The 25645-nt window shown below is 44.5% G+C and overlaps 2 protein-coding genes across 3 annotated transcripts; both read left to right on the top strand.

The window, feature by feature from the left end:
- Positions 1-258: 258 nt before the first annotated feature.
- Positions 259-4234, top strand: LOC102189201 (allergen Bos d 2). The gene is made up of 6 exons (XM_005701239.2): positions 259-388; positions 921-1060; positions 1249-1319; positions 2834-2941; positions 3927-4028; positions 4198-4234. Exons 1-6 carry the CDS (start codon positions 308-310, stop codon positions 4212-4214), a joined length of 519 nt encoding a protein of 172 aa, XP_005701296.2. The 5' UTR covers positions 259-307; the 3' UTR covers positions 4215-4234.
- Positions 4235-9946: 5712 nt separating this feature from the next.
- Positions 9947-16851, top strand: LOC102186944 (allergen Bos d 2). 2 transcript variants are annotated; one of them, XM_018044027.1, is made up of 7 exons: positions 9947-10115; positions 10662-10801; positions 11000-11070; positions 12382-12489; positions 14664-14765; positions 14935-14971; positions 16660-16851. In XM_018044027.1, exons 1-6 carry the CDS (start codon positions 10035-10037, stop codon positions 14949-14951), a joined length of 519 nt encoding a protein of 172 aa, XP_017899516.1. In that variant the 5' UTR covers positions 9947-10034; the 3' UTR covers positions 14952-14971; positions 16660-16851. The 2 variants fall into 2 exon arrangements, with proteins under 2 accessions (XP_017899516.1, XP_017899515.1); XM_018044026.1 differs by having other exon boundaries at positions 9949-10115; positions 16663-16851.
- The last annotated feature ends 8794 nt before the right edge of the window (positions 16852-25645 follow it).

Raw genomic sequence — 25645 nt, 5'->3', positions numbered from 1 at the left:
CCTGGAAATACCTCAAGTGTCCTGTGATTTCTTATTTACAGTGAAGACTTAATGTCCAGGTCCACTGCAGCTTGTCTAAAAGTAAATAGCTTTATAAGATCCACAGAAAACCACGAAAAAAGCTCAGCTGCCATGCAGGATGTGGGAAGATGACATCTATGTAACCACATGGTGTGACTGACCACTGTTTGATCATCATGTATTCTGACAAGAGACGTATCCTATAAAAAGTGCAACCAATTCACAACCTCTCCAACAGCTGGGACGCCCTCAGCTTCTCTAGAAGAAGGGCCATGAGAATCCCAAGATGAAGGTCGTGTTCCTGACTCTCCTCTGTGGTCTGGTTGGTGCTGCCCAGGAAACTCCAGCTGAGATAGACCCCTCAAAGGTACGCAGAATGAGGTGATCTCCTAGAAGGTCTTGCTTGTTTGAGTGTGTGTGTGTGTGTGTGTGTGTGTGTCTGTGTGCATGTGTGTGTGTGTGCTTGTTTTTGTGTACATGTAAGAGATTAGCTCATTTATATGCAGGATCAGATTGTATACATACCGGGGTCCATGTAACTACCTGAGAAAAATGCAACCGTTTGCCTATCCGGTCTTTTATTTTTTCTTCATCTTCTTAGTCTATAGGCTAAAAAAAAAAAAAAAAAGGAAACAATTTATCATGCTATCATTCAGAGAGTCATGACCAATCATGACATGTTTTATTTCAAAAAAAAACCCCTGAATTCTACACTTTCTGCTCGAACAGGAATCGTGAATTCATGTCATGTTATTCAACAAGGTAAGGGGTAGAACTCTGCTTAATAAGGTTGAATTTACTTCTCTTCTCTGTGAAAGGCAGAAGCAAAGGTGGTACTGTGTACTGGTGAGGAACCAAAAGAGATATTGACTGATGCTTATGGAGGCCTTCCTTCTTAGATTCCAGGAGAGTGGCGTACCATTTACGCAGCTGCAGATAACAAGGACAAGATTGTGGAAGGGGGCCCGCTGAGGAATTACTATCGTCGGGTTGAATGCATCAATGACTGTGAATCTCTCTCCATTACATTTTATCTCAAGTAAGCACAATCTTCCTTAATGGAAAGCAAGGAGACTGCTGACTTTGGAGACAGGGTCTGGGCTCCAACGTGCAGTGAAAGGTGGGAGTCATGGCTGTGAAGCTGAGGGTGCGAACTCTATTCAAGGGTGTCCTCTAGTGCTGGGAAATGGATGGTGAGAAGGGATGTCTTGTCTGTTGGTTTTTCAGGGACGATGGCACATGTCTGTTGCTCACAGAAGTGGCAAAGAGAAAAGAAGGATATGTGTACGTCATACAATGTAAGTATTCGAGCTTTTCCGATGGGCTGTCTTCCCAAAACCATGCCACATGTTCAGTTGGATAGCCTCGGTTCCATCAAAGAAAACTAGATGTCTGGATGGGTGGACTGCTTCCACTACTCATTACCAATGCAATCTTGGAAAAGCCATTTAATTTTTCAGGAATCAATTCTGTTCCACAACACTGGCATGAGATCCAAGGATGGAATGTGGCCATTGATGGTCTCTGAGAAAAAGTCCCAGAATGGTGACTATATATGTTCCCTGGGCGTGGTGAAGGGCATAAGATTATGTATATATTACTATTTTAAGATTATAAAGACTCTTTCAAAGTTGTTTCTACCTCTTATTTCATCTACATGATCAAATTTGCTTAAAGTGAAGAAATTTCTTAAATATTAACTTTCTTTATTAGTAAGTGTAGTAAGTAGAACATGATTAATTTAAAGCCCCCAAATGAGAGCAGCTAAAATAAGAGCTCTGCAATGCAGGAGACCCAGGTTTTATTCCTGGGTTTGGAAGTACCCTGGAGAAGAAAATGACTACCTACTCTAGTATTCTTGCCTGGAGAATCCCATGGACAGGGGAGTCTGATGGGTGACAGGCCGAGGTTCACACATGTCAGACACAACTGAGTGATTTTCACTTCACTTCAAAACAAGAGCAAAAATTTCAAAGAATGTTTACATATATTGAAAGTGAGTTTAGCATAGACTTCTATCTCCACAGTTTGAAATAACAAGAAATATTTCTCAAATATAGTATCAATACATAAGCTGAAAGGGGCACTAACAGATTTCTTTCTCTGTATTTGAAAATAACAGGAAATGATCCTCAAGTATTAATATCAACACTGTAACATTACATTAAGTGATCCAATGTCCACAGGTTTCATTTTCATGGACAACGTATACAACAGAGCACTCTGATCTTGGTCTGATGCAACTATTTTAATTTGAACTGTGGATATGCAGCCACAGGATCTAATCTGCAATCCTTCAAGAGTATGTATGTCCAACATTAGACAGTAGACTAACGTATACCTCTTTTGTTAGCTCTTATGCTAGGAAATAACTCTGGATATGCAGTAACTCTCATTTTACTAAGATTCATCTAATTTTTTAGAATTGCTTTCTAACCATGATGGTACTTGCAAATTGGGTCACAAAATTCCTGAAAGTGTAACAGTCAGCTCTTGTGAGTGGCTATGAGATGGCTGAGGTTCAACTATAGTTGCAAACAAGCAACTTTGCTATCGTCCACAGAGTGCTCAGTTTAGAAGACTGAAATTCTTGATGATCTTCAGGAGAGGGGGCTGTGGAGAGAGCTTTCCTACTTCACTAGCTCTCTTAAAGATTCTAACAATACACCGCTAGAAATCTCTTTGAGACAAAGTTTACCATCAGAGGGAAAACAGATGATAGAGAGCGTGAGAAGAATAATACATGTTCAACTGAAAAGGAAAGAAGTTCATCATACGGAGGTTTGAATTTTTTTTTTTTTTCCTGTCACAGTCGACGGTACCAATACTTTGGAAGTGATTCATGTGTCAGAAAACATGCTGGTAACTTATGTTGAAAATTATGATGGGGAGAGGATCACAAAAATGACTGAAGGTCTTGGTAAGTACTGGAGCTTATGTAGATGAGCTCCTATTATCAGTACTTTTACACTAAGGAGAGAGGTACAGACACCTTACGATAGGGCTTCAGGTGGCTCAGCTGGGAAAGAACCCACATCCAATGTGGGAGAGCTGGGTTTGATCCCTGGGTAGGGAAGATTCCATGGAGGAGGGCATAGCAACCCACTCCAGTATTCTCGCCTGGAAAATCCCCATAGGCAGAGGAGCCTGGCGGGCTAGAGTCCATGGGGTAACAAACAGCTTGCAGGATATGACCCAGAACAGTATCTGTTGTCCTTGGAGGGGAGCTACAGGTGCTTGTCTTTGCTTCATAACTACATTATTTTTCCTTGGTCTCTTTTGACCATTTCCCTTTGCTTTCCTGCATTCTCATTTCTCTGATTAAACGTACCCTTTGACTTAAATATTTCACAGACAAAAGGCAGGCCAAAAAACAGGGTGGGTGGGGCAAGGAACACAAGGTTCTGTTCCATCTCACTAGGACCAGTGTGGTTTCGAAACTTCCCCATCATTTCCGCGCCCATTCATTTCACAGGGGTTCATGAAAACAGCAGGGATGGGCTTCTAGAATGTCAACAAAGTGGACAGGAAGAGATGGAGTTGGGAGGAATTCCGAGTCTCAGACCTGCCATGACCTTCTGTGATGTCCCATGAAAGACTGCATCTCACAGGGGGCTGCCTAAGGTCTTGGCTGAATGATTAACAGTTCAATGACTAGTTCTCTGAACTGGAAGGGGATAACGTGTTAACCGTGTGGACTCTACCCCACGGACACATCTGAAGGCCTGTGTGCACGCTCGGGCACCTCTGTAAATAACTACCTGGAAAGCAGGGTTTAGGTGATGGTGGAGGGCAACGGTGTTGCTGAGACTTACCTATCACTACAGGTAGGGGCCAGGGACTCTCTACAACCCATAACGGATTCTAACACACACCTCTTCTGCCCTGTCTGCTATGAAATCCAGCCAAAGGAACCAGTTTCACTCAAGAAGAACTTCAGAAGTATCAGCAGCTGAACAGTGAAAGGGGGGTTCCAAATGAAAATATAGAAAATGTCATCGAAACAGGTAAAGCCCCAGAGGATGACAGGTTTCCAAAATGAAAACTCATTACTAGAACGTCCCATTCAAATTACCTATTGGCAGAGATATCTTGAATAAGAGCTGTTTTGAAATAATCCTTTGAAACAGAGGCATGTCAATAGTCATTTTCCCTCTTTTTCATTCTCTTTCACAGACAATTGTCCTCCATAAGAACAGTGAAGAGCGGTTCGGTAAGTAAAAATATGACGCTTACAACATATTTTTTTTCTCAGTAGCTTAACACTTTGGGGGAAGGGGGTTTTACCACTTTAAGAATGGGGTACATACACAATGGAATATTACTCAGCCAACAAAAAGAATGAAAAATACCATTTGCAGCAACCTGGATGAGGTTAGAGATGATGTTACTAAGTAAAGTAACTCAGAATGAGAAACGCAAATATCATATGCCATCACTTCCACGTGGAATCTAAAATAGCATTCAAATGAACCAATAAAGAACAGAGGCAGACTCAAACACAGATAATATGAATGGTGACCAAGGGGGAAGCAGGCAGGCGGGAAATTCTGAGTTTCAGATGAGCAGATAGACACAAAAATACATAAAATAAATGACAAAGACCAACTGGAGAGAACAGGGACCTATACTGAGTGTCTTCTAATAACTTTTAAGAAGAAGAATGAAAAAAGGTATACATTTACCTACACATATATGTAAGTGAGGGCTTCCCAGGTGACTCCGAGTTCCAGAATCTGCCTGCCAATGCAGCAGACACAGGAAACGTGACTTTATCCCTGGGTCAGGAAGGTCCTTAGAATAGGAAATGGCACCCCCACACCAGTATCCTTGCCTGGAAATTCCAACGGACACAGGAATCTGGGAAGCTATAGTGCATAGTGTCACAGTAGGAACAACATACCGAGAAAGCAGCAGCAAACGTATAAATGCGTCACTTTGCTCTGTACCTGAATCTAACGCAACATTGAACATCAACTACGTTTCAATAAAAATTAACTTAAAAAAAAAGATTGGGATGACCAAACCCTTCACCTTGCCACGTGTCAAAGGGTTGGGCTTCCTTAGTCTTTGGATGAGAATATCTAAATACTGACATTGGTGTAGAATCCACTGTGAGATGCTTTGAGGACAACGGAGGTGGTGTGAAGGCCTGAGCTGGGAGTGATGATGATCGCTGGGGAATCCCACTGTGAATGAATGGGCTCGCAGCCACAACACATGCGTGATGATAAATGATATTACAGAAGATGTTAGCGGCACAGGGCACACAGCATATAATCTCCTACGTCTCAAAGAGCTGTGAACATGTAACTTAGTGTCTCTCGATATCAGACCTCATACCAGACTGCTCACAGCTAGTTTCACCACATGGTAAATCCATGGAACCCCCAGGGATACACACACAGAGGAACTTCTGTGAAATGGGTCTTGTAAGAAAATTTCCCCACTGCTTCCATCAGCAACTGCTTCTATCATGCTTCAGACAATATCATATTAGTCCTAATCAGGTTAACAATGTTTTACTTTTTTTCATGTTAAAAGAGAAAAAAAAATGAAGCAAGAATAGAGCAGCATCAAAGCACTAAGGTATCCTAATCATCCATACGAAGACGGTAGACCTTTTCCTTGAAATCATCATTTATTCTATCCCAGGAAATCATGACCCTGAACCCACGGCTGTCCAACTGTGAATGTCCTCTGCTCTTGCTAATGTTACTGGATTCCTGAACTGATCAATAAATTGATTAAAGCACCTATGTGTAGTGAACAAAGTTTCTATATTTGCAAAGACTCTACACATGTAAATTCAACTGTGCAGAAAATCGAGTGTACAACAAAGGTGGAAATAACTCTGTTTAGGATGCATGGTGTGAATTCTGCAAGTGTTTCTGTGACATGAGAGAAAAAGCCACAGAAGGTAGTTTTATATGCAGAAATGAGGTTCTGATCAGTTGTCACATGAGAAATGGGATTGGTTTTCAGGTACCTTATTCTGAGCTGTCCTAAGTGGAACCTGAAAACAACTCAACGATGGTGTCAAGCAGTGTTCATCTGCTGTGGGGTTGCAGGAGGTGGTAAAGATGTTTCAGAATGAAGTCTTACATGGCTTCCAGGGGGCACAGTGGTAAAAAAAGAATACACCTACTGTTTCAGGGGATGGAAGAGATGCAGATTTGATCCCTGGGTCAAGAAGATGCCCTGGAGAAGGTAATGGAACCCCACTCCAGTATTCTTGCCTGGAGAATCCATGAACAGAGGAGTCTGGCAGGCTACAGTCCAAGGAGTCGCTAGAGTCAGGCATGGTTTATGAACTGAGTGCACACACACACACACACACACACAACAAAAGTGAACAGTGTTTACTAAAGAAAGGGCAGTGATGGTGTTCACAAAGCACAGGGTCTGTGATGTCCGACTAGAGGGGGGCTACTCTCCTTCTCAAACCCCAGAAGCAGAGACTTCGATGCTGACGCAATGCAGGTGCAGAGTTACCTAAAGCTCTGCATAGAAGGTGCTTGCTCATCAGATATTTCTCAAAGTAATAGTCATTGATTGGTGCCAACCGATGGGCCAAAGAAGCATCATGGGTGTCCCGTAGGTCATGCCACTTGACCAGACAAGGCACCAGGAAAAATGTGTAAGGGAGGTGAAAAAGATGAGGCCATCCTAGACCACTCTGGAGACCTCTGGTTGATTCATGAGGGGGTGGAATGCTGGGTGCACCTGAACGGCTGTGAAGTGAGAGGCGAGACAGAATAGGGCACTGGGCCTGGACCCTGCCAGGGCTCACTGTAAGCTGCGTGCACTCTGAATGCATGTTACAAGCACACACTGATGTCCAAGGTCAAGATACTGGTGTCCGTTGACTCGAGTTGTTGACGGAAAATGGAACAATGGCGGTTGACGAATAAGCTATACTCCCTTCATGGATCACTGCTTTGTGTGCTGAAGGGGCTAGCATGACTCAGCGAAGCTACGGGCCATTTCGTGTAGGGACACCCAAGACAGAATGGGTCATAGTGAAGAGTTCTGAGAGAAGGCGACCCACTGGAGGGGGGCAGTGGCCAACCACTGCAGTCCTCTCACTGCGGGAACCCCATGAACTGTACAAAGTGGCAAACAGACATGACACTGAAAGATGAGCCCCCCCCCGCCCCCGCAGGTTGGAAGGTGTCCAATATTGCTCCTGGCGCAGTATGGAGGACAGCTGCTAATAGCCCCGGGAAGAATGAAGCTATGCTCCCTTAGGTCTGACCCAAGGAAGCGACCTTAAACAAGAATTAAAACGAAGAAAGGACAAATGGAGCAGACGGACTTCCCCAGGGGTCCAGTGGTTCAGATTCCACCTGCCAACGCAGGGAACACACACTGAATCCATATCCTGGAAGATCCCACGTGTGTATGATAACAAAGGCCACGCACTACACAAACTCCGCTCCTGCTCCAGAGCCTGAACAAGAGAACCATCACAACGACAAGCCCTCACTCCAGCACTAGCGAAAGGCAGAACGCAGCAAGCAAGACCCAGTGTGCGCTGTAAAATTTAAAACGAAAACAAACCCTTAGCAGAAGTTATAAGAAGTATGACCACTGAGATACCCCACTAAAACACTTCTAAAAAATTCTCAGGGAAGCAGTTGACATGTGAATAATGAAAACATTAGGAACCGGGCAGGAAATAGGAACCATTAAAAAAAATTTTATCTGAGAAATTATTTTCAAGGATCTCTATCCAGTTGACAATATATCACATCCTGGGGAAGAGGGATCCTCTCTCACAAGTGTATAAACTTTAATCAGTGTGGATATACCAACTCTTGGAGGTTTGCAGGAAGATCAGGAATAGGAAGCTAGAGTCAAAGAAAAACCATCACTGGTGATTTACATAAGACATAAGTTGACTAACACATCTGTTAGTCATTTTATCCCGTGTGTGTATGTGTGTGTGTGTGATAAAAACACTTAAAAGCCACTGACAGGTATATGTGCAATCCCATTTGTCATAGTCACCATTCAGTTCATTGCGTATTTCTTTAAATCACAGGAGCTCTTTAGCTAGTTATAAATAAACAGGAAAAAATATAACAAAAGGAAAAAAAAAAAACCCCTGAAGTAGAACTTAAGTCAATTAAACCCTTATGTGTGAAACTGAGTATTTGCTTATGCTGAGAACTCTGAAGCCACCATTTATTCAAGGATTATTCCTTTTGGCTCCAAAATGTAGCTAAACTAATGTCTTGCTCTTTCAGACACGCTTTGTGAAAATCAACAGAAACGTGTACTGCTCTAATGATCCGTAAATGGATGAAAATTCTATTTTCACAAGATGGGAACCGGGAATGCTTTGCTTTTGACACGAACTTGTTGAAGGCCACTCATGTGATCTTCATGTTCTAACTGTCTTTTTAACACTGCCCCAAAAAGAGAACCAAGAATGGAGAAACACAAACCAGAACACAACCAAATCTGCTCTTGGGGAAGGGACAGGAATATAGAGACAAATAGATTTTGGATACAGTTACAAAGGAAATTCAGAAGAGAATAATAATCTTATAAGGAAAACTGTTGGAGAAATTGAGAATTCATGTGACCAAAAAAAAAATTAAATAATAATAATAACTTCAACTCTTTCATTGCTCCACATTTTACAACTAACAGAGAGATTCATAGACGTGTATGTAAGACCCAAAGCAAGAAAGACTCTAGAGTTAAAACACAGGTGGACACTGTGATCAAAGATTAGGCGGTTACTCATTAAAATATACACCAAACAGGATCCCACACTGGGAACAGAATGTTAATAACCAAGCCTCAATCAAAATATTTACATCTTTGAGGGACAACTTTAAGGAAACACAAGTGAAGCCAGTGACAGGGGGAAAATATTCGCACATCTCCCTCTGAAAAGAGACTCATATCCAGAAAAGGCAAAAACCTACAGACTTCATGAAAAACAAATAATTCACACAGTAATGAACAAACCAACTTGCAGAGATGCCTGACAAAGGGAATAAACAGATGGCAACAACCCCACTTTATTCACCGAGGAAATGGAAAATACTCCTGAAACTGTATACACTAACACACTCATTACAGTCTCTGACATGAAAACAGCTGACCATACTGAGTCCTGGCAAGGATGGAGCAATGGAAATTCTCATCTCCTGTTGGTAGGGATCAAAAATCAGAGCCACAGAGATCCAGCAGCTCAACCCCTAAGTCTCTACCCAGGAGATAAGATGGCTCACTTCCTTACGAGATCGTGTATATGAATGTGTATCCATCAACACCGGAATGGATAAAAGTGGGACATACCCTGATGGCACTATGCAGGGGCAATGGGGAAGGAGTCTACAAAAATACATAGATGTTTATTCAAATGAATATGCTGAGGGAAAGAAGTCAGTAACACGCAGACAAGGAGTGGAATAAGAGGTCAGTTCGGTTCAGTTCAGTCGCTCAGTCGTGCCCAACTCTTCATAACATACAAAGATTATTTGAAAAATAAAGATTGGAAAACATAGGGAATAAAAAAGGCAATATTTTATAAGTCTAAAGGTAGAAATGAAATTATGAACACCTATGTGCTACACTTGTAGCAAAAAAATATTGTACATCAGCTATGGTGCAATTTCAATATTAAAAATACATATATTGACCCCTCTGACGAATTCCCTGGTAACTGATTCCTGGTAGAGATACCACCTATTTATCTCCTTAAACCAAAGGTGCCAACATTCGTTTTAGAAAATAAGCTTAAACAGACCTTTTCAATGCGAAAGAAACAACACAGGAGTTGTATAAGAAGGACAGAATGCCAAACTGCTCCGCTGCCAACCAGGATGTCAGAAGATTATGCTTAGGTCACCGTGATGGTGTGATTAACCACGTTTGACCAATATGTATTCCGCCAAGGGACGTATCCTATAAAAAGCGGGACCAGTGCACATTCTCTCCAGGAACTGGGGCGCCCTCAGATTCCGTAGAAGAAGGACGTCGAGAGCCACAAGATGAAGGTTCTGTTGCTGAGTCTCGTCCTTGTCCTGGTTTGTGCCGCCCAGGAAACTCCAGCTGAGATAGACCCCTCAAAGGTACCCAGCATGAGCTGATCTGCTAGGAGGTCTTGCTTGCTTGCTTGTGTGTCTGTGTGTGTGCATGTGTGTGTGAGAGGCTGTGTGTGCATCTGACAGAGATGATTCTGTGTATATGTATGACCAGATTGTGTACCTTCTGTGGTTGACATATCTACATGAACGTAATATTGCCCTCTGTTGATCTGTTCTTGGTTATTTTTCATTTGTCTTATTCATCTGTAGGCAAAACAAACAAACAAAAAGCCTAACAAGCTAACGTTCAGAAAGATATGAACTCTCACGGTCTTTACTGGCATGCTTTTAGCTATTTCAAAACACTCTGAATTGTCTGCAAAACTTCCTGAATTCTATGCTTTGTGCTCCAATAGGAAAGATGATTTCCTGTCATGTTGTTCTGCAAGGTAGAGGGAGGGACTCCTCTTTGCTTTAATAAGATTCAATTTGCTTCTCTTCTGTGGTAAACGCAGAAGCATAGTGGTGCTGTGTATTGGTGAGTAAGCAGAAAAGAGATTGACTGGTGTTTATGAGGAACTTCCTTCTTAGGTTACAGGCGAGTGGCGCACCATTTATTCGGCCGCGGATAACAAGGAGAAGATTGTGGAAGGGGGCCCGCTGAGGTGTTACAATCGCAAGATCGAATGTATTGATGACTGCGAATACCTCTCCATTTCATTTTACGTCAAGTAAGCACAGTCCTCCTCAACTGAAAGCCAGCAGTCTGTTGACTTCTGACATGGGGTCCAGGCTCCAATGTGCAGCGAGAGGTGTGAAGCATGGCTGTGAAGTTGGGTGTGCGAACTCTATTCCCAGAAGGGTGTCCTCCTCAAGCCCTGGGGAGTGAACGGGTGGGAAGGAATTGTCTTGTCTGCTGTGTTTTTCAGATTAGATGGGAGATGCCAGTTTTTCTCAGGAGTGCTAAAGAGACAAGAAGGAGGTGTTTACTTCATAGAATGTGAGTATTCCAGCTTCTCGGACGGGTGGTCTTCCCCAAAGCATGGACCATGTTCAGATGGCTAGTCTGTGTTTCACCCAAAACAACTACATGTCTCAATGGGTGGACTATTTCCTGTACTTGTTACCAATGCAACCTTGGAAAAGCCATTTAACTTTTCAGCAATCAGTTCCATCCCACACCAGGATGAGGTCCAAGGTTGGAATGTGGCCACTGATGGTCTCTGAGAAAAAGCCCCAGAACATGGACTCCTCATGTTCCTTGGGCATGGAGAAGTGTGATCACCTACTTAGGATAATAATGACTCTTTCACAATTTTTTCTTTTACTTGACCTACATGATTAAATTTGTTTTGACTAAAGAAATTCTTTAAATAGTAAAAGTTTTTCATTAACAGGTTTAGTAAGTAGAACATGATTAACTTAAAGTCCAAAAATGGAAACAGTTAAAATAACAGCCAAAATTTCAACCTCATTTTTTATATAATTTGAAAGGGACTTTAGCATAGACTTCTATCTCTATACCTTAAAATAAGGAGAAATAATTCTCAAATATGAATATTAATACATAATTTAAAAGGGGGATTAACATAGATTTCTACCTATGATTAAAATAAGAGGACATAAATCTCAAATATTAATATCAGTACTGTAATAGTCTACTCAGTGATCAAATGTCTGTATGTTTCATTTTTATGGGGAAAAAATGTACAACAGAGCACTCTAATCTTGGTCTTATACATTTATTTTAATTTCAACTGTGGACACAGAGCCGCAGGATCTAATCTGCAAGCATTTCACATTATATATGCCCAACATTTTGTGATAGACTAATCTGTACCTCTTTTATCTCCTCTTGTCCTAGGAAATAACTCTGGATGATGGACTGACATTTATTTTAATATCATTCATTTAAATTTTTGAATTCCTTTCTAACCATGATTGTACTTGCAAACTGGGTTACAAAATTCTTGAAAATTTAACAGTCAGCTCTTGTGAGGTCCTATGAGATGGTTGAGGTTCAACACCTCCTAGAATCACAATAGACAACTTTTTTTCATTCAAAGACTGCTCAGTCTAGAAGACTGGAAGTCTTCATCTTCAGGAGAAGAGGGGGTGGGGTGGAGAAAGCTTTCCTAGTTCACTAGCTCTCTTAACTACTTCTAACAACACATCACTAGAAATCTCAGTGAGATACAGTTCATCATCCAAGGCAAGACTCACGATAGCATGTGAAGAATAAGTCAGGCTCAAATGAAAAGAAAAGAAGTTAATCATATTGAGGTTTGATTTTTTTTTTCCTCTGCCACAGTTGCAGGTGCAAATTATTTGCAAATCATTCATGTATCAGACAACATCCTGGTACTTTATTTTGAAAATGATGATGGAGAGAAGATCACAAAATTAACTGAAGGTTGCGGTATGTACTATAGCTTCCCCAATACAAACTAGATGTGTTCACATGATCAGTATTTTTATAGAAAGGAGAGCGGTACACACATAACTTATATTAGGGCTTGACCTGTGGCTCAGATGGGAAAGAAATCACCTGCAGTATGGGAGACCTGGGTTTGATCCCTGGGTTGGGAAGATCCCCTGGAGGAAGGAATAGCAATGCACTCCAGTATTCTTGCCTGAAGAATCCCACGGACACAGGAGCCTGGTGGTCTATACTCCATGGGGTCACAAAGAGTCAGACATGACTGAGCGACTGAGCACAGCACCTTATATGAAGCGCATTCAAACAGATGTGTGTTCACACGGCGAATTCAGACTTCATGTGATGTGAGTCGGGGATACAGAAAGTCTGTCTGCTAGAAAACTGTGGAAAAGTATCCACTGGGGGATTCTATCAGATGGCTCTTTTAAAAATGAGATACAGTTATCCCAGAGATCCAAGGAAACATTTCAGGATGCTCCATGAGTTTATTGCCAAGTATCATACAGAGTTGCTGGGTCCTGACGCCAAAGTGAACCAAGGTGTAAACCTGAGTTTAGAAACTCACAGGTCCCCGGCCATGACTGCATTCGTCTCCATGACAAATGCTTTCTCCTTAGTCACAGTCATGAAAGTACTGCCTGAACCTGAACCCAATGCTCTGCAGATACCACAGGACCACACTGAAGACTGCAGAGGCAGTGTGGTCTGGAATGGCAGTCATTCTGCCATCCGCCCAATCCCCTGGGTTCACTCCCACACCCCTTTATCCCCTCTGATATTATATCCTCATCGGGGATGGGTGGGGGTTGTGTCTGTTCTTTGAGGATGACAAAGTGTGAGTTTTTTTCCTCAGTAGCATGTGTGATGTTGTCACCAAATGTGGGATATTGCTGCCTGCCCTTCAAAAGGCAACTAAGAGCCCAGCTTCTTGGACAGAAAAGTTTGCTCTCATTCAGACGCAGACACCTACGGGGAGAGTGGACTTCTGTCCAAAGGCTGACTGCCCCAGCCCACAACTCGCAAACAGGGGGACAAGCGCTCTTATAGACAGAGGGAAAGGGCTCCTTGCGAAAACAGAGGTCAGCTCCAACAGTCATTTTGAAATTGATCATCAGTGGTCTGACCAGCATCATCGTGACTGTTTTAGGCACAGTGAATCGACAGTTCCTGGGTCCCTGTATTCCCATCTCCTTGAAACCAGTTCTCTGAATCGTGGCAGCTTATGTCATAGCTACAGTCTAGTCATCCTGTAGTTAACTTGTCCACCAGGGTGGGGTTTCAGCGTCTATAAGACAGCGCATAGGATATGACCCAGAACAGTATCTATTGCTCTTGGGGAGGAACTACAGATCCTTGTCTATGCTTCATGACTACATTATTATTATTTCATCTCCTTTGACAGTTTTCCTTTGCTATATGACATTTGCAATTCTCCGATAAACTTACACTTTGACTAAAATCATCCACAGACAAAAAGCAGGCAGAAAATATCAGGTATGGGGCATTGAACATAAGGTGATCCACCATCTCAGTGGGGTCAGTGTGCTTTTGAAAATTCCAAATCATTCCCCGCCCATTCATTCCATGCTGCTGCTGCTGCTGCTGCTAAGTTGCCTCAGTCGTGTCCGAGTCTGTGCAACCCCATGGATGGCAGCCCACCAGGCTCCTCTGTCCCTGGGATTCTCCAGGCAAGAACACTGGAGTGAGTTGCCGTTTCCTTCTCCATTTCATGAGGGTTTGTGAAAACCCCAGGGATGGAATTCTAGGATGTAGACAAAGTGGACAGGAAGCATTAGAGTCTGAGAGGTGAGTCTCAGACTTGCCACGACCTTCTCCGCTGTACCATGAAAACCTGCATCTCCCTGGGGCATGCTTAAGCTCACAGCTGAATGACCTGTAGCTCACTCAGTAGTGGCAAGAACTGGAACGTGGTAACATGGTAACTATGTGGACTCTACCCCCATGGACTCCCGTGAAGACCTGTGTGCACACACGGCCACCTCTGTAGAAAAATACCTGGGTTTAGGTGATGGCGGAGGCCAGCGGTGTTGGTGAGACTTACTGATCACTACAGGTAGGAGCCAGGTGACTCTCTACAACCCATAACGGATTCTAACACACACCTCTTCTGCCCTGTCTGCTATGAAATCCAGCCAAAGGAACCAGTTTCACTCAAGAAGAATTTCAGAAGTATCAGCAGCTGAACAGTGAGAGAGGGATTCCAAATGAAAATGTAGAACATGTCATCGAAACAGGTAAAGCCCCAGAGGATGACAGGTTTCCAAAATGAAAACACGTCACTAGGACATTCAATTCAAAATTCCCATTGACACAGATATCTTTGTACAAAGCAGTTATGAAATAATCCTTGGAAACAGAGGCATATCAATGGTCATTATTCCCCTTATTCATTCTCTTTCACAGACGACTGTCCTCCATAAGAACAGAGAACATCAGCTGGGTGAGTAGAGACGTAAGACATCCCACACTGAGGTTTTTCTCCGTCGGTTCGCTCTTTGGGGGAGGTGCAAGGTTTCACTGTTTTAAGAACGGGATACATACACAATGGAATATTACTCAGCCATGAAAAAGAATGAAACGATGCCATTTGCAGCCACACGGATGGGCCCAGAGATGATCTTACTAAGCGAACTAAGTCAGCCAGAGAAAGGCAAATATCATATGCCGTCACTTCCACGTGGCATCGTAAAAATATGATGCCAATGAACCATTCATGAAACAGAAACAGACTCTCAAACACAGACAAAATTAATGGTCACCAAAGGGGAAGCAGGCAAGGGGTAAATTAGGAGTTTGAGATGAGCAGATACACAGTAAAACTTTTAAAATAAATGACAAAGGCATAGTGGATAACACAGAGAACTGTACGCAATGTCTTGTAATAACTTTCAAAAGAAGTATCTAAAAGGTATACGTTTACCTGCTGCTGCTGAGGCGCTTCAGTCGAGTCCGACTCTGTGCGACGCCATAGACGACAGCCCACCAGGCTCCCCCGTCCCTGAGATGCTCCAGGCAAGAACACAGGACTGGGTTGCCATTTCCTTCTCCAATGCATGAGAGTGAAAAGTGAAAGTGAAGTCGCTCAGTCCTGTTCGACTCTTAGCGACCCCATGGACTGCAGCCCACCAGGTTCCTCCATCCGTGGGATTTTCCAGGCAAGAGCACTGGAGTGGGGTGCCACTGCCTTCTTCGAAATACATTTACCTACATATATGTATAACTGAGGCTTTGGAGGTGACTCAGTGGTCAAGAATCTGCCTGCCAGTGAGGAGACACAGGAGACGTGGCTTCTGTCCATGAGTTAGAAAGATCCCTTGCAGTGGAAAATGGTAACCCACTCCAGTATTCTTGCCTGGAAAATCCAATGGACAGAGGAGTCTGGCAAGCTATAGGCCATAGGATGCAAACAGTGGGACATGACTTAGCAACTAAACCACCACAAATGTACAGACGAATCACTTGCTGTACAGCTAAAAGTAACACAACGCTGCAAATCTAGGACATTTCAATAAAAACTGATTTACAAAAAGACTAGGAGAAGAAAACAGTCCACCTTGCTGGACAGCAAAGGCTCGGGCTTCCATAAGTGGTTGGATTTAAATGTCCAAACACAACACTGGTGTAGACTCCACGGTGAGACGCTCTGAGGACAGAGGAGGAGGCGGTGTGAAGCCCCGAGCTGTGAGATGTGATGACCTCCCCGGTGAATCCCACTGGGAACGAAGGACCTTGCAGCCGCAACACATCCGTGATGGTAAAGGAGACTGCAGACGATGTAAGCCGCACAGGTGACACAGGATATCGTCTTCTACATCTCAGGCCTCTGAATATGTAACCTAGCGACTCTCAGCAGATGCCCTGATGCAGGACTGCTTATCGCTGGTTTCACCAGGTAGTAACGCTATGCAAGCCCACAGGGACACACACAGGGATTTCTGTGAAAAGGGTCTTGTAGGATAATCCCACACGGCCACACTCACAGAAGGACTTCTGTGAAAGGTGCAGGGAAAATTCTCCCCTGGGTCCACCATCCACTGCTTCTCTCTTCTCCTTTATGCTATCACCAACATCATGTTAATCCTAATCAGCTCAACAACGTGCTACTTTTTTTTTTTTTCATGTTTCAAGCAGAAAACAAAGTCAAGAATACGAGCAGCGTCACAGCACTAATCATCTGTATCAAGATAATAGACCTTTTCCTTGAAATTGTCATTTCATCTCTCCCAGGAAGTCACGACCCGCGACTTGCCTACTACGAGTCCCCTGTGCTCTTGTTGATGTTACTGGATTCCTAAAGTGATCAATAAACTGATTAATGCACATACGTGTCAGTGAGGGCGTGTGCCATACGTCTAACACACAAAGCATGTAAATCCAACTGGGTAGAAATCGAGGGCACAATGAAGCAGGTGATAACCCTGTTTAGGACACGTGGTGTGAATCCTGAAACTGTCTTGGTGAGAAGAGAGAATAAACCACAGACGGTAGTTTTACAGTGCCTCCCCTGGATTGCAATGGGAACAACATGCAATAATAACATACAGCGTCCACAAGTGAACCTACTTGACAAAACAGAAATAGAGTCTCGCGGACATAGAGATCAGACTTGTGGGTGCCAAGATGCAGGGAAGGGAAGGCGTGGGAGTTTGACATTAGCGGATGCAAACTTTTATATGCAGGATGGACAGACAATAAGGTCCTACTGTAGAGGACGGGACTATATCCAGTCTCCTGAAATAAACCACACGGGGAAAGAATATCAGAAAAAGAATATCTGTATGTGTACAACTGAGTCACTAGTCTGCACAGCTCAGTTCAGTTCAGGCACTCAGTCGTGTCTGACTCTTTGCGATCCCATGGACTGCAGCACGCCAGGCCTCCCTGTCCATCACCAACTCCCAGAGTTTACTCAAACTCATGTCCATTGAGGCAGTGATGCCATCCAACCATCTCATCCTCTCTCGCCCCCCTTCTCCTCCTGCCTTCAATCTTTCCCAGCATCAGGGTCTTTCCTAATAAGTCGGCTCTCTGTATAAGGTGGCCAAAGTACTGGAGCTTCAGCTTCAGCATCAGTCCTTCAAATGAACACTCAGGACTGATCTCCTTTAGGATGGACTGGTTGGATCCCCTTGCAGTCCAAGGGACTCTCAAGAGTCTTCTCCAACACCACAGTTAAGCATCAATTCTTCGGTGCTTAGCTTTCTTTATAGTTCAACTCTCACATCCATACATGACCACTGGAAAAACCATAGCTTTGACTAGACAGACCTTTGTTGGCAAAGTAATATCTCTGCTTTTCAATATGCTCTCTAGGTTGGTCATAACTTTTCTTCCAAGGAGTAAGCATCTTTTAATTTCATGGCTGCAGGCACCATCTGCAGTGATTTTAGAGCCCCCCAAAATAATGTCTGTCACTGTTTCTACTATTTCCCCATCTATTTGCCATGAAGTGATGAGACCGGATGCCATGATCTTAGTTTTCTGAATGTTGAGCTTTAAGCAAACTTTTTCACTCTCCTCTTTCACTTTCATCAAGAAGCTCTTTAGCTCCTCTTCACTTTCTGCCATAAGGGTGGTGTCATCTGCATATCTGAGGTTATTGATATTCTCCCAGCAATCTTGATTCCAGCTGGTGCTTCTTCCAGCCCAGCATTTCTCATGATGTACTCTGCATATAAGTTAAATAAGCAGGGTAACAATACACAGCCTTGACGTACTCCTTTCCTAATTTGGAACCAGTCTGTTGTTCCATGTTCAGTTCTAACTGTTGCTTCTTGACCTGCCTACAGATTTCTCAGGAGGCTGGTCAGGTGGTCTGGTATTCCCATCTCTTTCAGAATTTTCCACAGTTTATTGTGATCCACACAGTCAAAGCCTTTGGCATAGTCAATAAAGCAGAAATAGATGTTTTTCTGGAACTCTCTTGCTTTTACTACGATCCAGTGGATGTTGGCAATTTGATCTCTGGTTCCTCTGCCTTTTCTAAAACCAGCTTGAACATCTGTAAGTTCACAGTTCATGTACTGTTGAAGCCTGGCTTGGAGAATTTTGAGCATCACTTTGCTAGTGTGTGAGATGAGCGCAGTTGTGGGGTAGTTTGAGCATTCTCTGGCATTGTCTTTCTTAGGGATTGGAATGAAAACTGTCCTTTTCCAGTCCTGTGACCACTGCTGAGTTTTTCAAATTTGCTGGCATATTGGGTGCAGCACTTTCACAGCATCATCTTTTAAGATTCGAAACAGCTCAACTGGGGTTCCATCACCTCCACTAGCTCAGTCTTCCTCCCTCAACACGTGATCTCCTAGTAAACACCGCAGTCAGCCTAACCCCACCGCAAGTCAGTACAATTGGATGCCTTGGGTCCCTTTACCAGGTTGGCCCCCCAACCTCCACCCTTGGTGAGAATGGGATGTGCTGTCAGGGATGCCGAGACAGAAGCAAAAGCCACGTTCATGGTTTATAGTGAGCAGGACACAGAGAAGGACCTGGCCTTTCTGCATTCAGAGCCAGGGCCCTGGAATGGGGGTTCCGAAGGGTTGTTCCAAGCAGGCCTGGAAGGATCCAGGGTGTCTGCGTGTCATGCTCCTATGAGTCATCAGTGGCATGCTTCTCTGTGACGCACGTGGCTGGGTCCCCAAACAGATGCCTGGAGCGGGGCGCCTGAACCCCACAGAACAAGCCACCATCCCTGAATGCGCACAGCTCATTCTTAAAGCCATCCCTGGGTCTCCCTGGTGGCTTTGTGGTTAAGAATCCACCTGCCAACCACAACGATCTAAACTAGGTACTTGATGAAGTCAATTGCTGTTTTCTTTTAAAAATGTAGCATGAACACCATTATTATTATTTGGCAACTGCATATCAGAATACTCCCATGACCAAAAAAGTACTAAATTTAAAGGACATTTGTAAAAGTCTATCATGTAAATGAATAGATGTTGTCTATAAATACCAAGATTTTTTGCAAATAAACATTAGAACCTAGAAAGCGTGTTTGGAATAATGAGCACTATATCCATCAAATGTGTATGCTGCTGCTGCTGTGTTGCTTCAGTCGTGTCCGACTCTGTGCGACCCCATAGACCGCAGCCCACCAGGCTCCCCCGTCCCTGGGATTCTCCAGGCAAGAACACTGGAGTGGGGTGCCATTTCCTTCTCCAATGAATGAAAGTGAAAAGTGAACGTGAAGTTGCTCAGTCGAGACCGACTCTTCGTGACCCCCATAGACTGCAGCCTACCAGGCTCCTCCATCCATGGGATTTTCCAGGCAAGAGTACTGGAGTGGGGTGCCATCACCTTCTGCATCAAATGTGTATAAACACATACAAATATGTATAAACATTAGTGACATCAACTCAGTGGACACGATTTTGAGTAAAGTCTGGGAGTTGTTGATGTACAGGGAAGCCTGGTGTGCTGCAGTCCATGGGGTCGCAAAGAGTCAGACACGGCTGAGCAACTGAACTGACTAGTGATGTATTCAAAAAGATGGATCTAAACGTAAACGTAACTTGCACTAAGCTATCAAATACATAAATTTTGCCTGATTTTCTCTTTAGCTTCACTAACTTCATTAAAACCATCAATAATAAATGGTATGCTGTTAAAAAAAAAATAAGTGAAAATAAAAAAAGAATCTGCCTGCCCATGCAGGAGACACGGGGCTGCTCCGCAAAGATCCCACATGTCGCGTGGAGAAAAACTAAGTCTGGGACCCACAAGTGTTGAGTCCATGTTGGACGACAAGACAAGCCACCACAATGAGAATCCCCTGTTCCCTGCAAGGAAGAAAAGCTTCCGCTCGACATGACTACAGAAAGCCCACACAAAAGCAACCGAAGAGCCAGCAAAGTAAAAAATAAATTAAAAAATAATTTTTTTTTTAATTAAAAAGGACTGGCTCCTGCTGGCTTCCGGAACAGGTCACTGAACCAAGTTCGTCTAGCCCGACGCCCAGCAAATGCAGACGCCCAGCATGGTGGAAGGAGAGGGCGTCCAGCTGGCACCAGGCGAGGCGATGGGAGGACCCGGCCGCCAGTCCGCCTCCAGGGAAGGCCGAGGCGGAGGGTGGATGGTAGGAGACGAAGCTGCAGGCCTGGTGGTGACTATGCAGCCAGGCCAGAGAGACAGGAGCGATGCGGACAAAGCCTGCCCGAGGTCCTTCTATGTAAACGGGACCATGCCCCCAGACCCCTGTGATCACAAGGGTACCCCCCCACACACACACACAGACACAGGCGGGCAGGCCCGATAGAGACAGCACAGTGAGGCCAGGGGCACACAGGAGATGCGGACAAGGCCTGCTCTCGGTCCTTCTGTGCAGACAGGACTGTGCCCCCGGCCCCCGCGATCACGAGGGTACCCCACACGTGCACGCACAGGCGTGCAGGCCTGGGGAGGGGCGCGTGGTGCCAGCCAGTCGCTCAGCTCAACCAAGCGTAGCTGAGACTCCAGGTTCCTGGAGAGGAAGACTGCAGCCAACCACGCAGCCTTGCAGGCTGCCTGCTGGCTGGAAGACTGGTAACTCTGTGTGGGTCTTTGGTTAAAGAGTAAAGCTTTCAAAGCAAAATAAATAAATAAATATATATATATGTGTGTATATATATGTGTGTACATATATATAGAGAGAGTGAGAGAGAAATACTCCTGAAGCCGGTGAGCATGTAGCCCAGTGCTGTGCAGCAAGAAAAGACACTGCAAAACCTTCCACCCCAAGGAAAAGTAGCCCCGGCTCCCTGCAAATCAAGGAAGCCTGTGTGCCGCAAGAAAGATCCAGTCGAGTCAAAAATAAAAATAAATAATTAAAATGTAAAAGCAAGGTCTAGAGCGCAGCTCAGACAGCACTCTGCCTGTAATGCAGGAGACTCAGGTTCGATCCGTGGGTGGGGAAGATTCCCTGCAGAAGGAAATGGCAACTCACTCCAGTATTCTTGCCTGGAAAATGCCATGGATAGAGGAACCTGGCAGGCTACATGGGGTTTCGCAAGAGTTGGATACAACCTTACACAAAAGTAAGGATGCAACTTTGTATCCTTGTGCAAGGATTCAACCTTACACAGAAGGATACAACCTTACGCACACACACACAGCAAGAGTTGGATCCATGCAATTCATGAGGTGGCAAGAGTTGGGTATAACCTTACAGAAAAACAACATAATAACTAGGCCAGAGATGATAAATAAATACTTGCAGGACACAACAATGAGAATGTGCTTACTGCCTCTGAACTGTACAGTTAAATATGGTTAAAATAATATGTTTTATTATTATATGACTTTTACCTCATTTCCCCTCCAGGGGATCGTCCCGACCCAGGAATCGAACCCGAGTCTCCTGGATTGCTGCAGGCAGATGCTTTACCATCTGAGCCACCAGGGAAGCCCTGTACCACAGTTAAATATGGTTAGAATAATACGTTTTATTATTATGTGACTTTTACTACAATAAAAACAAACCAAAAATTCAGTGTAGCGGTTAATCATGGATTAACCCACGATTGCAGCGTGATTGCTACAGTAGAGACACCTGGGCTGCTTATTGTTCAGTAGCTCAGTCTGTTCGATTCTTTATGACCCCATGGACTGTAATCCACTAGGCTCCTCTGAGAGAAGGAAATGGCAACCCCCTCCAGTATTCTTGCCGGGAGAATCCCATGGACAGAGGAGCCTGGCGGGCTTCACTCCATGGAGGTCACACGAGTGGGACTTAGGGACGGTAAGTAACCCGTTTGCAATTCGGGAGACCTGGGTTCCATCCCTGGGGTTGGGAAGATCCCCTGGAAAAGGGAATGGCTACCCACTCCAGTATTCTTGCCGGGAGAATCCATGTGGATGGTGGTACCTGGTGGGCTGCACTCCAGGGTTCTCGGACAGTCAGATACAACTGAGTGAAAAAGCACAGCCTCCTCTGTCCATGGGATTCTCCAGGCAAAAACACTGGAGTGGGTTGCCAGCTCCTCCTCCAGGGGATCTTCCCAAGCCAGGGATGAAAACCGGGTCTGCTGCGTCAGCAGGGGTTTCTTTACTACCATATATATTTTATTTTCCAGCCCCAGCTTCTCTGATGCCAGGAAAGACATGTGGAAAGACAGCAGCTCTTCCCCTTCCCTGTGTCTTTCCTTACAGACCCTTCAGGGTTCTTAAAAGGGAGCCTATTTACCTGTCATGCCCTGCAGGGGAGGATGAAAACCAGTTCAGCCACTCTGACAAGTTCCCTCCTGCTTCCCCGACATCTATGGCAATCTCTCCGCAGTTTCCCCCCTAGATATTTATGTAAGATGATTGAGCCCGGTCCCCATGAAAGTCACCTAACTGCCTGCTGCTTCCTCCTCAAGAACCCCAAACTGGAAGGACTCTCATTATGCCCACAGCACAGACAAGGGATCAAACAAACAAACAAACAAAAAGATGGGGTATTCACACATGGATTCTAATCAGAAATGAAGTGGAACAACCCACCAACGTGGGCAGCTTCGTAATGCAACCCAAAGTGGGGTCTGGCTGCTCCCTGCTCCGAAGCCAGTGATAAGACCAGGTTGCTGGAAAGGCAAGTTTATTTTGAAAGCCGGCAGCAAGGGAGAGGGGGAGACCGAACTCCTGTCCAAAGGCTGACACCCTGCCCGCCCCCTCCCTCCAGCTGACAGTCAGGAGGTAAGAGCTTTTACAGACAGAGGGAGGCTGCTCCACGCACGTACAAACAGCAGGCACCTCTCACAGTCAGCTTGAAACTGATCACCGGTTGTCTGCTAAGTATCATCTTAACTATCTCAGCTGCAGTTAACCTTGAGTTCCAGAGTTGCTCCGTTCCCATTTCTCGAGGCCAGGTCTTGGAACTGTGTCAGCCCATGACCTGGCTACAGTCTGGTCATCGAAACCTCTCCGTCTGGTGAGGGTTTCGGTAGCTATAAGACAGCCCACAGAATACGGCTCAGAGTATTGCCTGCACCCCTTGAGGAGGAACCGAAGGTCCTTGACTTTGCTTAATGACTAAACTATTATTATTTAGTCTGGCTGGACTGTCCTTAGGGGAATTAAATAAATAGTCTTGTTGGGGCTTCAGAGGCAAAGCAGAGCAGGCCTCTGACCTTGCTTCTAACCTGCCTGGGTGCTGCCTGCTGTGAGTGTGAGGCTTGCAACACCATAGACAGAGATGGGGGAGGAATCTTGAAACTTGCGGAGCGCCTGGAAGGGTCCTGGGCAACCAAGCCCCAGGCTTATCTACGTGCCAAGTTTTGCAAGACAAATATGGAACCAGAGCTGCTATGTGCCCACAGATTGAGGATACCAGCGTGGCTCTGTTTGTGTGCGGCTGTGTGTGTGTGTGTGTGTGTCTGTGAGTGTGTGGGTTTGTATGTCTGTGTATGCATCTATGTGTGTGTGTCTGTCTGTGTGTGTGTGTCTGCGTTTCCCTGTATGTCTGTGTGTCTGTATCTACATGTTATTTCTGTGTGTGTGTGTGTGTGTGCACGCGCACATGCCATTTTTCTTGGTCCTGGACTGAAAATCACGGGGGCAGCTCTGTAGTTAATGGGAACACATCACTGCGAGATGGCACACAGACAGCACACGTGCTACACTTTACAGACGTTTCTCCAATAACTTGATGAGTGAAAGGGTGACTTTTCTCGAACACAGAAGGCTTCAGAGTTTCCATAACTCGCTCATAAGGCCAGCAGACAGTGGAGGTGTGGTCAGAAGACGGGAGGTGTATGAATCGCTGAGTCAGGGAGACAGCTGCTACAATTTAATTCTTGAGAAACCATTACCAGGCAGTAAACACCTCACCACGGTTCCCCACACACTAGATTCTTAGCAGACCATGCTTCTGGAAAAGAGGACCCGTTTCTGCCTTTAATATTGCGCAGCGAAAGATAAATTTGCACAAAGATTTGCAAAACTTTGTAAACTCTGGAAGGTACATTAATTAGCTGAAATTCAAAATAGTTTGAATTCCAAAATGTATTTACAGATTCACAGAAGGGAGGGCGGGCCCACATTTCCTGTTTCTGAAATTCTTCACAGAGAATGAGACTATAAGTCGCTGAAAGACATATATTTTTTTTTTTTACCGCACATATATATTACACTAGAATGAATTTACTAGGGTTTTTCATATAATTGAAAAAAAAATGAGGACTTATTTCCGTCACTTAAAACTTTATGTTTGAAAATGTATATCTTCTTAGGTTATTATTAGCTTATGGGGGCTTCCCTGATAGCTCAGTTGGTAAAGAATCCACCTGCAATGCAGGAGACCTGGGTTCAATTCCTGAGGTGGGAAGATCCTCTGGAGAAGGGATAGGCTACCCACTCCAGTATTCTTGGGCTTCCCTTGTGGCTCAGCTGGTAAGGAATCCGCCTGCAATGCGGGAGACCTGGGCTCCGTCCCTGGGTTGGGAAGATCCCTTGGAGAAGGGAACCTCTGCCCACTCCAGGATTCTGGCCTGGAGAATTCCATGGACTGTATAGTCTGAGGGTTCACAAAAGAGTCGGACACGACTGAGCGACATTCACATACTACCATATGACACACTACCATCTTCTTAGGCTGAGGGGTCAGCGAGTCTCAAGCTTTTGCTCAGCTACAATTAATGTTTTTAAGGCTTGCCTCTTTGCTCGCAAACTGTGAGTCCTGAAATCACAGCAGCCTAGAGCATGAGTGTCCACGTAACAACGCAGTCTCACAAGGCCCCACAGAAGTCTCTAGGTGATGGATAGGGGCTTGTCTCTCAGAGTCTAGGGGAAGAGAGCTGCTGAAAGAATGGCCTTGGGGGCGTCCGTGGCGGTCCAGTGGTTAGGAACACCATGCAATGCAGGGGACGTGGGTTCAGTCGCTACAGTTCAAACCACAAAGGCCACAAGGGAAGCCCAAGAATATTGGAGTGGGTGGCCTATCCATTCTCCAGGGCATACAAACTGTAGTCCGTGTGCATGGCAAAAGATCCCGTATGCCACCACAAAGACCCAACACAGCCAAGTAAATCGATGAATAAATATTAACAACAACAACAACAGCAGCAAAAATAAATCTACAAATAAATATTAACAACAACAACAACAAAAATAAATCTACAAATAAATATTAACCAAAAAAAAGATGAGGATGATCTCGGAC

Source organism: Capra hircus, assembly GCF_001704415.2.
Source record: "Capra hircus breed San Clemente chromosome X unlocalized genomic scaffold, ASM170441v1, whole genome shotgun sequence".
Classification (NCBI taxonomy): Eukaryota; Metazoa; Chordata; class Mammalia; order Artiodactyla; family Bovidae; genus Capra; species Capra hircus.
Note: the sequence above shows the minus strand (reverse complement) of the source record. Positions and strands in the feature narration are given on the sequence as shown.